The 17490-nt window shown below is 37.6% G+C and overlaps 1 protein-coding gene across 1 annotated transcript; it reads left to right on the top strand.

Annotated features, from left to right (window-relative positions):
• The first annotated feature begins 4712 nt into the window (after positions 1 to 4712).
• LOC139729179 (low-density lipoprotein receptor-related protein 2-like) lies at positions 4713 to 17484 on the top strand. The gene is made up of 9 exons (XM_071640111.1): positions 4713 to 4791; positions 8677 to 8916; positions 10163 to 10322; positions 10985 to 11112; positions 12459 to 12722; positions 13456 to 13560; positions 14268 to 14372; positions 17302 to 17428; positions 17478 to 17484. The coding sequence occupies exons 1-9, from the start codon at positions 4713 to 4715 to the stop codon at positions 17482 to 17484; spliced, it is 1215 nt and encodes a 404-aa protein (XP_071496212.1).
• Positions 17485 to 17490: the final 6 nt, after the last annotated feature.

Genomic DNA, 17490 nt, shown 5'->3' with positions numbered 1-17490 from the left:
GGACAATCGAGTTTATTTGCAACTAAAACAAAAAGAGAAGAAAAAATATTAGATAATAACAACTACGAAAATCATTCAGGTAAAGAATATTTCTGAAATGATTTGTGATGCCTAATGTGTACTTAAATATGTACACTCAGCAAAAAAAAAATAAGACAGACATTTAACACTTTTTCGAGTTCATGATTTATTGCTTTTTCTCTCATTTCACTTGAATTTTGAAGTGACAGAAAATTCTTCATCTTCCTCAATCATCTTTATCTGTCATTGTTATTTTGGGCTTCAAAGATATTACATTGTAATGAGACCACAGGTATATCTTTGCAACTGAATTCATGCTTTTCAGTGTGATGAATTTGTCTTTTGTTCTAATATGTTGTATCATTAGAAAGCATTTACGTATGAATAACAACTTGTTCATTCAAATTCATGATTTTCTTCCGTCGAGATGTTTTCATTGCAATTGATTGACAAATTGCCCTACATCGACGTATATAATACATTAACATTTGGCCAAAAATTCTATGCTTTTTTTCTGAGTGTACTTCCACCTACTTTTGTGATTTTTCAGCTGGGCTGTCACATGGGACAACCTAGTTTGTTTGCAAATAAGATACGAAAACAACATAAAGGAAAATGTACTATAGTAAGTAATAGGAACCAGGAAAGTCACCCAGATGAAAAATAATGTCTGAAAAGATCAAATCAAAACAAACTTACTAGGAAGTTAGGGGGCTGATTTCACTTCTTTCTGGTTGCTTTTGGCACAGTCTCTACTACCTTATTCTTTGCCTTCTGGGACCGGAAATTCCTTAGATTTAACTGTTCTTCATCACTAGACGAAAGGTGTGCCTGTGATGGGGATATTTGCATGGGGGCCTCGCCTCCCTTCTTACTCATTTTACGTTTCATTGGCATGACGCTCGCGGAAAGTGTCGACATTTTCGAGTCTTGATCACAAAATTTCCGCATCGGTTCCGGACACTTGCATATATAGATCCGCATCGGCTCCGCGCTGTCCTAAAACATTCCTGGTGTCTTCCGCTTTCATTCGGGAAGCTTCCCCACACCGCGGGATTCTTTCCGGAGCGTGTGCGGAAGGAGCGGAAGGGTTCCGGACAAGCGGGACATCCTCAGGACATCGTCAGGACAAGTCGCCGAAGGTGTCAGGAAGTTCATTTCCGCGTCCAAATTTTGGTCTCGATCAAAATTTGGACGCGGAAATTTTTCTCTCTCCCGAAGGTGCGGAAACGCCCGGACATGTTTAGGACAGTGATCGGACACGTTCAGGAACGTGCGGACAGGTTCCCGAAGGAGTGCGGAATACCAAATTTGCATTCCGGAGCTTGTCCGCGTCTTGTCCGCGCCCTAGTGGACGCCTGGTCTTAAGTGACGCGTAAGAGAAATAATCTACTTTTCGACAGAGACACAAAAGGAATATTTGTTAGATTTGTTTTACTTTAGATTTGCCTGTAATTGTATTTTCTGTATACTTCAAAATGATTACGGTTTGAATAATATATATAACTTATCATGTTTTGAGTGATCCAAGTATTACAAGAATATTTAGTGGATCATTCTTTTTCCATACCTACTCTACTGTTATCCTTCAAAGCATGCGTAGGTGCTCTAGTTATACTATACTTATCATCTTAATATTATGCGATTCACTTTTCGTTTTGTATTTCTTTTTTCTTGATTGTGATTAATCAAACAATGTGATTGTTTTACTCATGCTTTCATATCATATCATATTTTGTTTCACTCCTTGCTGGATGGAAAAATAAAAACTGAATTGAATTGAATTTTATTGAACTGAATTGAATTGAATTGAATTGAATTGAATTGAATGCATCCAAAAAGAAAAGAAAGAAAATCATGAAATAGAGACCCAAAATTTTCACTGGACATGACGGGGTGAAATTAATCTGATTGTGATTAATCAAACAATGTGATTGCTTTACTCATGCTTTATATTATATCATATTTTGCTTCACTCTTTGCTGGATTGAAAAATAAAAACTGAATTAAATTGTATTGAATTGAATTGAATTGGATTGGATTGAATTGAATTAAATTGAATTGAATTGAATGCATCCAAAAAGAAAAGAAAGAAAATCATGAAATAGAGACCCAAAATTCTCACTGGAAATGACGGGGTGAAATTAATTTGAGTTTGTGGCTCTCTGACTTCAAAGTAATTGTATTATGATACATGAAATACGAACAACTTCATATCTTAGAGAATTGTCTGTTTCCCCCATAAAAAAAAATGAATAAAAAATATTCAGAATTATATTAGTATATGCGTCTACTAACAGTGTTGACGTAGCTTTACAAAATAATGTTTATCATGTGCTTTGAACCCTTTTAAAGGGATCGTATGGCTTTGGTTGAGACCTAATTTCTAGTTTCTAACATTTTTGGTGAGATAATGAGAAACCTCTTATGAAATATGAAAGAGCATGTAATTCCATGAGGAATTCAACGTTTATTTGATGAAAATTGATTTTGAAATGGCTGAGATATCGAAAACAGAGCGATTCTGATAAATTGTGGCACCCATATTTTATTACGATCGCTTTGTTTTACTTTGTTTTTGGATGTTTCAGTCATTCCAAGCCCGCTTTTCATCAAATAAACTTTGAATTCCTCTTAAAATGGTATGCTGTGTACTATTTCATAAGTGTTTTCTTGATGTCTCGCAAAAAGTTAAAAGCCCAATTCTCATCTCCACCAATACTGTAACTGAAGCTTCAACATGTCAATAATGTGCCATTGTCTTTTGGTGTTTGTACAAGCAAAAAAAAAAATGATTGTATTCTGGCATTCACTGTAGTAATGAAGGCCAAAATTACATTTCTGTTCACACATGCACACACACAAAAAAGTTTGTGTGTTGCAGAAGTATATAACTAACATTGTAATCAATGTCATCATTATCATCATTGTTATCATTGTCAATGTTGTTATGATTATCCAAAGTGCTATGTTTATGTATAGATTCCATTCCCAAGAACTCCCCACCAACCAGTCAACCTGTTGAACATGTTTGATTTTAATTAGGCTACTAGTATTCGATAGTTATACAACTACCCTCGACGAACGTGCACCTAGAAAATCTGAAAACTGCCCTTGCTAATCGATCCATACGACATGCCGGTCCTGACATCTGGAGTTCTCGTTCTCATGAAAAACAACGGTGCCAGTCAGAGCATACATTTAGAAGACAAGTGAAAAATACCCTTCTTTGCAAATATGTAGGGGAGAGCGGGGTGAGTTGGGACGCGGGTCAAGTGGGACACGTTCTCTGAATCAAAAACTGTTCAACAAATCAGCGATTGGCTTATATCTACAATAAGCCCCTAGCAACCATACATCACACTAAGAAAGCCATGCAGTTCGGCAAATTCTAAGTATGTATAAATTGCTATTGAAAATTTTCCCCAAAATATAATGTTTTTTTAAAATCAAGTTAATTAACCTGTTGTCTTTGTGTTCATGATTTCAAGGGCACAATTGAAGCTGGTGGTGAGCCTTATTAATATGCAACTAATATAACTTGTTTTTGACAAATGCCTGCATGGTTACTGAGCAGTCGTACATATTTATGTATATGTCATGTGAGGGACAGTTGGGACAACGTGTCCCATTTGTCCCTCATAATAGCATTACATGTAAAGCAGTTCAGATTTTCAAACATGTTGTTCAAACTTGTTTTGTTGAAGTAAAGATCATTTTAAAGCATGTTTGACTGTTTTCATTACCAATGTTTCATTATGCCTTCCAACTTTGACATTTCTATAGACCATCTAGGATGTCACACTTTACCCCCACAGTCCCATTTCTCCCTTGCCGTTGTCCCACTTCACCCACGGGTGGGTCAACTTCTCCCCCAAAATAAGTTTTTTTCTTTTCATTAACTGCAGAAAATTGAGAACAGTGCTACCCCCAGCTTATAGCTCTTTATGTAACCTACCATATGAACCTTCATGCAAGCCCAACAGGAAATGTAATAATCTCTTCTATAAAAAGATATAAGAAGAAAATCGGCGAACTTGAAATAATGTCCCACTTCTCCCCGCTCTCCCCTAAGCAATAATATTTGTATGGTTCTTGCCTGCACCCCAGGTTCACAGGTTCATTTTGTCATACGTGCATCGCGTACATAAAAACAGCGAGTCTTTCTATGTCACCAGAATTATCAGTCTTGTCTACCCTTAACCACCATGATGTAGAGTACCCCTCTTCTAATTTTTCTCCTCTTTTTTTCTGTCTTTCTTATTTCATTGAATGTTCATGAAAATATTTTTTGAATGATGTTTATTTACATGACCATGTGTTAGTTATCCATACTTAATGTCTCAGTCAAGATTTTCATAGCTTATGACGATCCACACAACATGTATAATAACATATTTCATGTACAAACTATGTGCATATTCGTGAATAATGTATGTATAAATATGTATATATATATATATATATATATGCATTTTGTGAATAAATCAATTCAAATCAAATCAAAAAATGGTTCTGGTCATTACTATTTGGCTATATATCGATTTTACCGGGTTTGCAAGTGGGAATCTAAATGGATACGGGTGAAAGCCTTTTGGGATTCAGAGTATCATAAGAAATCATCTGTTGTCGTTGCTTTAAAATACATGTATTAGTAAAAATCATTATTATTTTAACAGATAATTACCAACATGGGAGGCCAGAAACTACGGAGGATTCTGTGTCTAGGGTTGCTGTACTTGCTTGGAGTTTTTGTCGGAGTTCACAGTGGTAAGTTGAATTATTACTTAGCAAAATTCTGATAGGCTCATTCATTTCATCAATCAGCCGTATTCTATTTTCGATACCTTTAATTTACAGACGTAACAAACTACGTAACTTATAGTGATGTGGCGGTTAATAATGTAGCGTAATTGTATAGGATGATATGTAACATTGCCTTCAAGTTATCTTCGATTGACGATTAACAAAATCTGTTTTTCCTCGCACACTGTATATATCTAATTCAACCGACTTTAATTACTGCTCTTAATAGAGCTATTAGTAAAATCTTACGCAAAAACAAAGCAAAACAAATGAAACCCATTCATCTTTACGAGTAAGATAAGAAACATTTGTTTTCATTCATAAAAGTTATAAAGTCTTTGCCGTTTAAACGATATTTCCCACAAGTCTCATCAAATTTTGACAAGACCGAGCAAAAGATTTTCTGCAAAGCTGACGAATTTCTAAGAAAACATAAATAGAAGATAATCCCGTTGAATTCGCTAATTCACCTTGTACAGGATTTATTCCGAGGGTCGATGTTCCGAAATAATCAAAGCCCCTACTCCGGTGTATACCTAGATACTTATTTATCCGAAAATGAAATAGGATTCGTTGTTAATTCGAAAAAAAGAGTACTGCGCACCTTTGGAATTACGAACCTTATTTCGTTTTCGGATTACCGATCCTCCGGAATAACGCACTGTAACCAGTGTAAATGATATTGACATCTGCAGACGGCTGTGCTATTTTGTCGAGCTGAGCTTAGCTGACTGTAGGTACCGTTTACGCCCATTTCAAAGCTACCCTTGCTGCTAGGCACTACATGTAGTAATCTTGTCTTGTACTGAAATTGACAGAGGAGAATTACCTTACTAACACTTCAGTTCGCGCACAGGATCTATAGATTGATTCTCACTCTCTTCCTGTATGACCACCCGCCAGAAAGTGTTTACTCTATTTCTACTGTTAACACTTTGGGGGAAAATATTAAAGGGCTTGTTAAGATCATGTTTGCGCGTCGTCTGAACGCTTGTTGCTAGGCGAGCGTACATTTAACTAATGAAAAAAAAATCGTTCAAAATGACATTTGGACTATGAAAAAGAGGAAGATAACACGTTGCTATATTTCTTTCGTTCATCTCATTCTCAGGGGTTGTTCATCAAAACATTGACAGGTATTTGAGCTTGATGTTTTTTATGTAGAAAGACTTTATTCAATTACTTAAAGGACAAGTCCACCTTCATAGACTTGTGAATTGAGTGAATGCAGCAATATTAGTAGAACACATCAGTGAAAGTTTGGAGAAATTAGGATAATACACTTTTAAAAAGTTATGAATATCTAAAGTATCTGCACAGTCACTGCATGCTGGTTGAGAAGACTACGACATGATGTCACATATGGTAGAACGACAAAAGTAAAATATAAAGAGAATTTCACAAAATTTTACTTTTTGAAAAAAAAAGTGCACATTTCCTCGAGTTGTCACTGACATATGTTAAGGGTAATGTTACTCCCCCTGCTTTCTGAAGATGGAAGTCAAGTGTACTTTATCATGCGAGGAAAGTGAAAATTTGTTTTATTTTCCTTTATGATAATTTCTTTATATCGTTGAACACGTGTGTGGCATCCCAAGCTGTTATAGTGGTCTTCTCATCCAACAGTGACTTAGCAGGAACTTCAAAAATCCACAACTTTTTAACAGATTGTCTGATTTTCCTTAAATTCTCACTGATGTGTTCTACGAGTATTGCTGCATTCACTCAATCCACGTGTCTATGAAGATGAGCTTGTCCTTTAATTTCGAGATTTTCTTCCTGACTTTGACTATGATGTACTTTGGTTAATCGTTGCAGTATTTTCGATGGTAAAATACGGTTTAAACAACTTCAATTACTTACAATAACAATATCTTACTCTTATAAAAAAAACCCTTCCATATCAAGCAGTGTAGCCTTTCAAGATCACACACAAACCTTATACAGTATAATAATTAGTAACACTTATAGTTACTGTTTCGAGTTCAGCAAAGAACGTTTTTCATTGTTTCACTTATAAGTATAATTATGTGAATGATATGATATGTTGGTCAATCATTCACGTCACATATCTCATTGTTCCGATGAATAGGATAGTTTACTCCTACCCAACATCTCAACCCTATTCATTTCACAATATTTATATTCATGCTATTTCATTTTTAAATCATTTCATGTAAAGCAAATTGAAATAAATAGCTCTGATATTTCTGAGACATATTGGTTCAGAGGACAGTATGAAAGTCATCTCGTGCTGATTATAGAACCTTTCAGTTTCCTTGATATTATACTGTTATGATTAATTATAATATCAAAGAAAAACGTTGAGCTCAGGTAAGAAATTTGTGACAAGCAGACATGATATCAATGTCGTCAATCTGGACAATATACCGTATGAAATAAATACTGCACGCAAGAACGCAAAGCTCCATTCAGAACTTTTATTTATTTTGGATTACTTACCGTATATAAAGAGAGTCTGGCCAACTCGCTTTTCGGCTGCAGTTTTGAAGCCTGTGATTGGTCAAAACTGGTTCCGTGTCGTTTCCAAAGTGCGCTCATACGCAGCGCCCACTGTTAACTACACCTTATTTGGCTTGGTCATGAAATTATTATTGTTACGTCTGAGCGTACACGCTAACCCGGTAAGGCATAATACGCGCGGTAACGACATGGCGTCCAATTTCGTAGTTGTTCAGACTCTCATTATATACGGCACTGAGCCAATAGTTTGTGCAGCGACCTCTGGTAGGAGTCATCGAGTCCTTTGGCATTCATGACATTTGAATGGATTGCGTGATTTCTCTCAAACTTCTCTGAAGTGTTCTAATGATATTGCGGCATTCATTTCAATCAATTTGGGAAACCCCTTTTATAGTACAATATATCGATAAACATACACCGGCGGTAGTGCTGTGGGCCTATGCTCTATTAATGTTGTTCGTCACATAACCACATGTTTCAGGATTAAGTTCATGTGATATTCGCAATCACATATTACTCTTTGAAAAAGACTTGTTTTAAGAAATCATTCCAATGAATAAAGTCGTTTTCGTTGGTGAAGATGCTGCAAACTATTCACTCCCTGATCGGTGTTTGTTTAGACTAGACTGCCAGGTCTATTTCCAAGACACAATGAGTGACACGCAGTATACTATACATTTTCAAAAACTTGCGTGTCTTTGCTTTCCTCTCAAAAATTGTTATGAGCCCATAAAGTCCCCAACCAGGTTGCATGCAAGTACACGAATATCATAGATATTCACAAAAGTATTTACACTTTTACATTGTTTCTCATTTAGGATATGTTTTATCTTTCATAGTGAAGTCGCAGTTCTAAAGTGTCCACTTTCAATCGTAGATGATAGGTCTTGAAAAGTCACAGCAATTATTTCGTGACATGCGATAAAATACCAGGCTAAAATTTCATACGGTCAAGTCCGAGGAGCGGAATGAAACATACTTCTTTTTCTTTTATCTATCTATTTTGTTTTTACACGACCAAAATGTAACCAAGCAACACCACCGTTACGGACAGGCTTGTATTTCCTTAATCGATAATAGTAACTTTTTAGAGTTCTTGAATTACTTCAACATAATGACGTTCACCGTCAATTTCCACTATTTTCTTGTGCATTGTCCGATTTAGATTGAACTTTTGATATTCTGTTAGTCTGAGTGACTCTATCCCGAACGACCAACTATATCTTATAGTCTATTTTCTATTTGCACATTTCGCTGAAGATTAATTTGCCTAATTCGGAAATGCCATATATGAAGTTACATCACCACGAATTTTGTCTACTAGTATTTTCAGTGATACCATCTTTTTCATTACGTCCTCTCCAGCTCATATTCTCTTCGTTGCCGACACATCAGCCGCGGCAATCGTAAAAATTGAGTCAAATGTTACCAGCTTTAGCCAGTCGCCGTTCGAGGTGCTACCCATCGCTGGACTAGCTTCGCCCGTAGGTATTGACTATGACTACCGAGATGAGATGATATACTGGTCGGATGAGGGCTCTCATACAATCAACAGAGCAAGCATACACGGAGGCTCCCAAATGGTCCTTGCTTCATCGGCCTCAAGTTTGTTTGTTAATTTTCTTCGAACTCAATTTCATGCATAAATCAAGATTCTATTCAGTAATATCACATAAGATACCAGTGTGCAGATACAATATACATGATGACTCGAAGAAGAAAAATACATGTGTGAGTTAATTCCATTAAAAAAACATATGTCGAATTAACATACTTCAAATAATTACCTGAGAAATTACAGGGAAGAAGGACTACCACTATATAATCAGCAAAAGCTTGAACACGTGGCAGCCCAGGAAACCTACCTACATTATACACATATTTTATTCAGCAGAATGGGGGAAATACTACTGAACATATAAATGCATCATGTTTTACATTCTAGTGCATAAATACGAATAGAAATAAGTATGTTCAGTCGTCAGAAGTATGTTCAGTCGAAAGTCAAGAGACAGGGAGAGAGGGGGAGGGGATCTATACGGTCATTTCAAAATAAATCAGAGAAGCAAAGATTTATATCAAAGGATAACATGAAAATAACAAAGATACTAAGAATCTTGCTTTAGGCAGAGAATCGTAGTGCAGCTGTAAATATTGTGTCATTATATAATAGCTTATTGCGAGAACGTGTCTCGATCTTAAAAAAAGGTCACAATGAATCCGAATGAATTAGTTCACGATAAACTATGATATATCCAGGGACGAAATGTTCTTTAATATCTCCTGAGACATTGGCAACCTGTATATCCTTATAACTGAAGGAAAATGTTTGGGTAAAGACAATGAAAAGGCTCTCTGGGATAGGGCCTAACAATGATTTTACCAAAGACAATCTTATTGCTATTCATTATTGTCACTTGTCCATGATTACATTTTATTATCAAATAGTACCTTCTTGCTTTTAAAATAAACTAACACATACACACACACAACAGCAACAACAGAACAACACAAAACAAGAATTCGTGATATCATTTTACCCTATGTTATTTATTGGTATACTATAATCATTCTGTCCTTAATGGTGCGCTGGAAAATGGAAAGAATCGCTTTTAGTAATACACATTTTTTTTTTTTTAGTTACTCTTATGACAAAGGCCGTTATACACACGTTGCCACTAAATTGAAAACTGCACTGCCCTGATGTGGTAACTGCTTGCTTTAATAGTTTGAACTTCCTTTTCCTCTTTCAGTTTTTGTTCATATTTGCACTAATTCATTGAGGCTTGCTATTAAGGTTCTCGAATAAAAGGTTCATTTTTTGTGTTACGTCATTTCTTAAACAATACAGCGCCACATGGCTTGGCACTGAATCTGGCAGACAACAAGATATACTGGGCATCAAGGTTAAGCGGGAACCTTGAATCGGCAAACTTGAACGGAAGTTCAAGGTCGACTCTTCTTTGTGGGATTTCAGAACCCCGTGCTGTGGCCTATTCATACAGCAGACGGTAATTGTTACAGCCGTTCTAATTTGACCCCGTCCGTTGCTGCATGCATTTTATCACTTATTGGTACATTGTATATATGCGCATGAAACTACTCAAGACTCATATGTTTAATACTGTTGTTGTGCAAAATAACTAGTATTTTCTGTCATACTGGTATCAAGTGTTCCTGTATTGAGATATTACGTATATTCCGAAATATATCAAATATTTCATATATCCTCATAATAATCATCAATGCGCTTAATACAATATTTCTAGGCGCAAGGGGAAGTGAAGATAGGAAAGGAAAGGAATAATGAGAGATACCTGGTAAACTTATATAAAGAAAAAAATGCTAAATTACACCAAACAAAAGAAGACCAGTGAAGAATATGACATATAATTATACCAGGTGATGATACGCCAACATGTATCAGTAAACCGCCAGGTGGTATGATTAGACCTAACATGAATATATTGACCATCCGTAGGGGGCGGGAGTATTCAATTCTGATCAAATATGATTTTATATAGTGCAGAATCTTATAAGATGTATGTACATGACGTTGAAATTGCCGATATGACACGTTATATATAAGACTTATAATGGCCATTATAATTTTCATTATTACAACCTAAGTATTTGCCCTTTCATTCATTTTTTGTGTCTTGTTTCCACACAGAAAATTATTCTTCACAACAGCTGGTAACTCACCGAGCATCGAAAGTGTTGATCTGAATGGACAGAATCAAGAAACACTAGTTGACACTGACGTCATAGCCCCGAATGGGTTAGCTTTTGATTTCACAGGTAGATTCCTTAAATTACCTTTAGATCATGAAATAGACAAACAGCACCGAATCGTATAGACCAAAACAGAAAAAAAAAGAGAGAAAAGATACAGAAACAGATGGATAAGCTGGGCTTATACATGGATTGGGAAGTAAAACAAAACTCCCTTTTTGTTAAATTTCATTCGAATTTGGATGACTAATAAGTACGAGATATTTCGGAAAATGCTGTTCGGAGAAGAAAATATCGGGACTAGCGATCACTTACACCAAATAGAAAGGAATCGTCTTTTTTGAAACTTTATACTAAGACAGAATTTTCACTACCAGCTTCTTTCCAAATCATTAGAGTGCCTACACAAGAACACTGTGAAGATTGTGCCAATCAGAAATGAATACTAGTATACTATTGTAAAGTTGAGTAAACTAGTAAATTTTGTCCCGATTATGTATCATACAGCTATAGTAAATTTCATGTTTTTGTTTGTTTTGCAATACGACAGAAAAATGTAAGTTATTTAGTCCTTAAAGCCGGTCTGCACTAGCCATTATTTTGATGCCAGAACTTTTTTTGCAAAGAGCGCCATCTATCAAAACTTCCGGTGGCCGGGTTACATCGTTATTTTATCCTGTGGCTAATCGCCGCCTGCCGGTCAGCGCACGATCTCACAGCAGCTGTGCGCAGAGCCGAGAGAACAGACACAAGCAGTGCATAATGGTGGGGTACCGAGAGCCCAGCCCGGCCCGCCCGGCGCGGCCTCGATCTTTCGGCCGGATCGCGAGGGAACGGGTTACTTGTCGCGAGAGAGATCCACGACAATCCACTCACTCAGCCCAGATACTCGCTATACACCAGCGCAGCTCGCATCTCCTCCCACTGGATCCAGCATTTACCAAGTTGTATCCGCGACATAATCGCAGATTGAAGTTCGACACAACGATCAGAATAAACGATATGAGTGTTGAAGACAGTGTTTGAAAGCACTGAACAGATCGCGAAGTGATAAGTGACAACGTATAATGGTACGTACCATGGTATATACTATGGTACGTGGTATACATACGTATACACTGGACTGCGCAAGATAGTGCGGGATCGAAGCGAGCCGCTGCGCTGCTAGGCCATCCCCTACGTTTACGGGAACCTGGTGATCTGTGTGTTAAGTCTATGGGGATATCAGAATTCAATATGGAACGGGTTAATTGCTGCACGCCGCTTGGCATTATGGGAGAAATGCTGGGCACCACAGAGAAAAATGAGCCTTATGATGGCGCTGGACATGTTTCTTTCCAGTGCAGACCCACTTTAAAGTAAGAAAATATTACATGTTAATTATGCAGATACCGTTTCATCTGTCATGCTAGAATATCGACTGTATTGGACGGACACTTCTCGTGACGTCATCGAATCCATGACGCCCGATAATCCAAGCCTACGTTCCGTCATCTTTTGGCTTGAGGCCACCTCCACACTGGACATCTACTCTCTGGGAATTGACATCTTTTATTCTGATATCTACTTCTCCGACAACACCACAAATAGAGTGCACAGGATAGACAGCGCCACAGAGTCTGTAGACGCCCTTCAAATAAATTTCCCGTCGCCGGCCATGATACACGTATATACGGGTTAGTGTGTCAGATCACTGTAGTGAAAACAAACAAACAAATAAACAAACAGAACAAAGCAGAACAGAACATATCAACCGATCGTTGAAGGCTTAGTTTGAAGATGAAAAAAGAAAGAAAGCAAAGGTCTTAACCCTTCAGTTCAAGTAACGTCCTCTTTAAACGTTTCAGAATTAATTCATAAAATAATACGTCTTGCTTTGCTGATGTTAGCAGGAGAACTCATTTTTCACGTATTTCATCTTTTTATATCTTACTGTAGCGATGAATTTTGCTGCACATAAGTGATTTTTCTTTAGAAAATTTTGGATCTCATTATTTTCACTACAGATTGAGTAAAGACTTATGTTGCTGTCAAGGGACGAAAGTGTTCAGTTCCAAAAAGTATTTGTTTAATAATAAGAAAGTACACAAATAAACATCCAATCACACCCTAACATGCAAAATAGAAAGTAACAACATCAAGAGAAGGAATATGACACAAAAACATACTCTTTAGATTCACTTTATAAAGAAATAAAAAGATGCACAACATTCTTATTTTCTTACCAGTCTTTCCCCATCTGTGAGTTTTTGTTTTCCTATTTTTCACATAGGCACCAAAAAAATGCATGTAAAATGCTGTGAAATAGAAAGTTTGTTAGTAAAATGCACTGGGAAGTTGTTACACTGACAATCATGATAATGATCTCTATCGAACACTTCATTGACGGTTGGGGGTTTCCCTTTTCAGATGTGTGCTTGCAACGATGTCAAAATGGTGGTGTCTGCACGAGATCGTTCGCATCTGTGACCTGTACGTGTCCACTGGGATATGATGGCGAATTCTGTGAGACAGGTAGGAGATTTGTAGCAAGCAAAATGATCAACGAAAACAAACAAACAAACAAACAAACAAACAAACAAACAAGCGAACAAACAGAAAAGAAACAAAACTTCCGTAATGAATTAATTTGCCCTATGTCTTAAGAGAAGTATAATTTAGGGAGAAGAATTTACTCTTTTAATGGGCTCCTATATAGGTTGATAAGAAAAAAGATTCCAAAACAACCCATCAAACTTACAACGCAATGTCACGAACGGCATGCAGATTAGTGATCCATTAGATTTTGGGTTCGGCAGTGTCGTAACAAAATATTCATTGTCACGTAGACTTTGGTAGAGGAAGAATTAACTTCTGGTATACATCGTTTGAATGGTGTGTGTGTTTTATTTGTCTCCAGCAAAATTGCCGGACCCGAATAAACTAAATTTTCTGTTTCCTACAACATGTAGCCAAAATCGCACTTCGCTATGTTAATTTGTTGACATCTCGGCTTTGCTAAATTACAATAGGGTTTTACATGTCATGCATAACTAGACAACCACACGTATTTTATACGTATGACGAAAATATTTCTTGCCTTAAATTCAACTTTACGTGCTGCTTACCACCGTAACTATACCTGCTTCAGGAGCCTTTGACATGACGATTTCTTTTTTCTTTTAAACACACGCAAAGACGCAAAGTGATGACTGAGTCCTATTTCATTTGTTTTATGACAGATGTATGTGCTGACAGGTGTGTGAATGGCGGGACGTGTTTTCGTATTACTCAAGGAGCGACGTGTCTTTGTCCCGATGACTACGAGGGAGCAACTTGCGAAATTCGTAAGAATACAGCACCTTTTGTTTTAAATGATTTTGATGTCAAATCATTTTCATATTTGTCAGGAAAATGTCCTTCATCTGAATGTACAATGTATTGTGTCAATATGAAAATTAACATGATGTTCTGTTCACATTAGACTAAAATCTTGAAACTCAAAGTAGGAGGAATATGATGGGGCCTATGATAAAAGCATGCTCCTCAGTCGTTGGTTCAAGAATAAAATCACGTATAGATTCAAAAACTATAGACAAGGCATATAACTTTTTGAATCGGCACGTGTGACTTTTCATGAATTTACGTAATCCCATTCCTTTCTGCTTCACGCCTGCCCGATTGGGCATTTTGGATGAGGTAGCGATGTCATGAATACGAACGTCCTCGTATTTCGTCCACAACGTCTTCCCTCGGACCCCCTTTCTCTCTTGTTTGTTTGTTCATTTCCATCATTTTCAGCTACGCTAAGCTGGTCTTCAATGGGGTCTAGTTGGATGTGAGGTGGGACCACTTCACCTTGTTACACACCCTGCTCTTTGCGATGAATAATTGAACAAATGAAGCGGGATCTTTTACTTGCATGAGTTGTGACTCCCTCACACACGGGACCTCCATGTTATGTCCTATCCGAGGGACAGCGTGTTTTGCCTCTTGCTAGAGGGGTCGAGGGGACGGTATGTTTACACACAACATTGCTCAGTCCAGACTCGAGCCCGGGTCGTGTATAGGATCGTGAGACATACGCGCTACCGAATGAGCCAACTCACCGCCAGCTTTGTTTTGAGAACATCTACCTCTCCTCCTCCCGCACATCAATTTCAAAGCTTTGCTGGTGTGTATGGGTGATGTTCGTTATTCCGAGGGTTTTTCATCCTTTGTTTCGTTAATCCGAACATACAATTCCGCTTACCTAGATTTTTGTTAGTCCGAAAATGAAACGGGGTTCGTTAATCCGAAAATTCGTGGCTTGATAACGATTCATTATTGCGAGGATTCCTAAGTCAAATATGACATGATGTTCAGTTACCCGAAAATGGACAAAAATGCGTACTATCGAATCTTCGGAATTACGAACCTTTTCTTATTTTCGTCTTAACAAGCTTTGAAAATGACATTTTTTTTTTTTTACATTCGCGGACTAACGAGCGTAAGGAATGATGAACCATCGGAATAGCGAACTACAAATGCGTACATTCTCTTCATGTCTTCTTTCTACATGTCCAGCCCTCGCACTGCCGTGCCTGCTTTAGCTTTTATATTTCCAAGTCAACACTCTCAGTAATGCAACCACATAAATTAGTGTCGTGTGGCACCTTGAAATATCAAATATCTGCAAACATCAAATATCTGCAAAAGCATGTGTGCAATGGTTTTTTTTTTCTCAATCAGTCACGATTGTTTTCTCTTAGTAATTCGGCCGACTTCGTGAATACATCAACAAGTTCGGTGCTAGTGCAATGCTGGTGTTAACCCTCAAATAACAGCCTTAAATCGAGCTCCAACACCGACAGTCAGATTACCGAGGCGATACAGATCAAAATTATCGTTCACCAGCAATTGGTGTTGGAATCGTATCAACGTGTAGTCCCCGGCGTGTTTTTTTTAGACGGCACAGATTGGGGACCCTAACCCTAACCCTAGCTCTAACCCTAACCATCAAACCCTAACCCTAACCCTAAACCTAAACCCAACCCTAACCCTAAACCTAAACCCTAACCCTAACCCAACGTGTTTCCCATAGGTTTCATACGTGCCATGCCCCAATCTGTGCCGTCTATAAAAAAAAAAAAAAAACGCCCCCGGGAATAGGGCGACGAAAAAAAATTGATGGCGTATATAGTTAAAGTCAAATATAAAAAGATGTAGCGGTGGCTGCTTAGTTTTAGACATGTAACGAGGAAGACTGATTAAAACGGCACAAATTTCACCCCTTCTACAAAGCACAATTATCCTAATTTTGCTTTTAGGCTCAGATTTATGAAACCATGTCGAGAGTGTTCGTGTACGTTACGTGGGATACCACTGCATTGGCATAGACTTTGCACGTAACGTGCATCTATTATGGACGTGAATATGAGTCTCGCACGGCAACGCTAACACCAGCACCGAACTTGAAATGACGAAAATGATAATCCCTAGGGGCTAGTGTTAGTCAATGGGGAAAAAGCACGTAAATCGCTTACACAAACGGCGGAGCTCGGTTCAGCAGACAACATTCAACACCGAGCCCAGCACCAGCAACCGAAAATACGTCATAATTTTGAGGTCAACTCCCAACACCGACGTGATTTCAAGTTCGGTTTTATCGCCGGTGATGGTGCTGAGATAGCACTAGCACTAGCACTAGCACTATGTATAAGAGTATGAATAACATGGCCCCCGAATATATGAAAGATATTTTTAAGTACAAGACATCACCATACTCTCTCCGTAATCAAAACGATTTACAGTTACCTCGGCCAAAAACTAATTATTGTAAGAGATCTTTTTCATACAGAGGTGCATCAGCGTATAACAACTTACCCAATGATTTGCGTCAAATTTCCTCTTTACCCGTTTTTAAGTTCAATTTAGTTAAAACCGAAATCCTTTCTATTTGATCTTTTTTGTGCTTCAAACCTTTGAACAATGTGTGATAATATGGTATATATGTAGTTACAATGTAGTAATGTATGTACCGTTCTATTTGTGTTTGTGTATATTTTATTCTATCATCATCAGTCCCTGATTGTATGAAAAATTTGTGTACAGGGCCCCATGGAAGACCAGAAGTGACTGTCATTGTCACTACTGAAAATGGGCTACCCTCCGTATGTGTTTTTTTTTCTTTACTGACCTTTATGTATGAAATGTGTTGATTTTTTTAGTACGGAAATAAAACAACAACAACAACTAGCACCGAACTTGAAATCACCAATTTACATTCTTCTACAGACGCACGCCACCCACCAAGGATCTTTGTTTGTGACGAGGACAGGGGACTGATATACGAAGGTAGTCTCGATTCGCTCCAGTTCAATCCAATACCTCTTTCAAATGTCAGTCGCCCTATTGATGTCGGGTACAGTGCGGACAAAGACGTCATTTTCTGGATCGACGCTACCTTCCAGACCGTAAACCGAG

Source organism: Diadema antillarum, unplaced genomic scaffold (genome assembly GCF_040938485.1).
Source record: "Diadema antillarum isolate AM-2024a unplaced genomic scaffold, OU_Dant_1.0 seq00000222_RagTag, whole genome shotgun sequence".
Lineage (NCBI taxonomy): Eukaryota > Metazoa > Echinodermata > Echinoidea > Diadematoida > Diadematidae > Diadema > Diadema antillarum.
The sequence above is the reverse complement of the archived record's forward strand: the minus strand, read 5'-3'. Positions and strand labels throughout refer to the sequence as shown.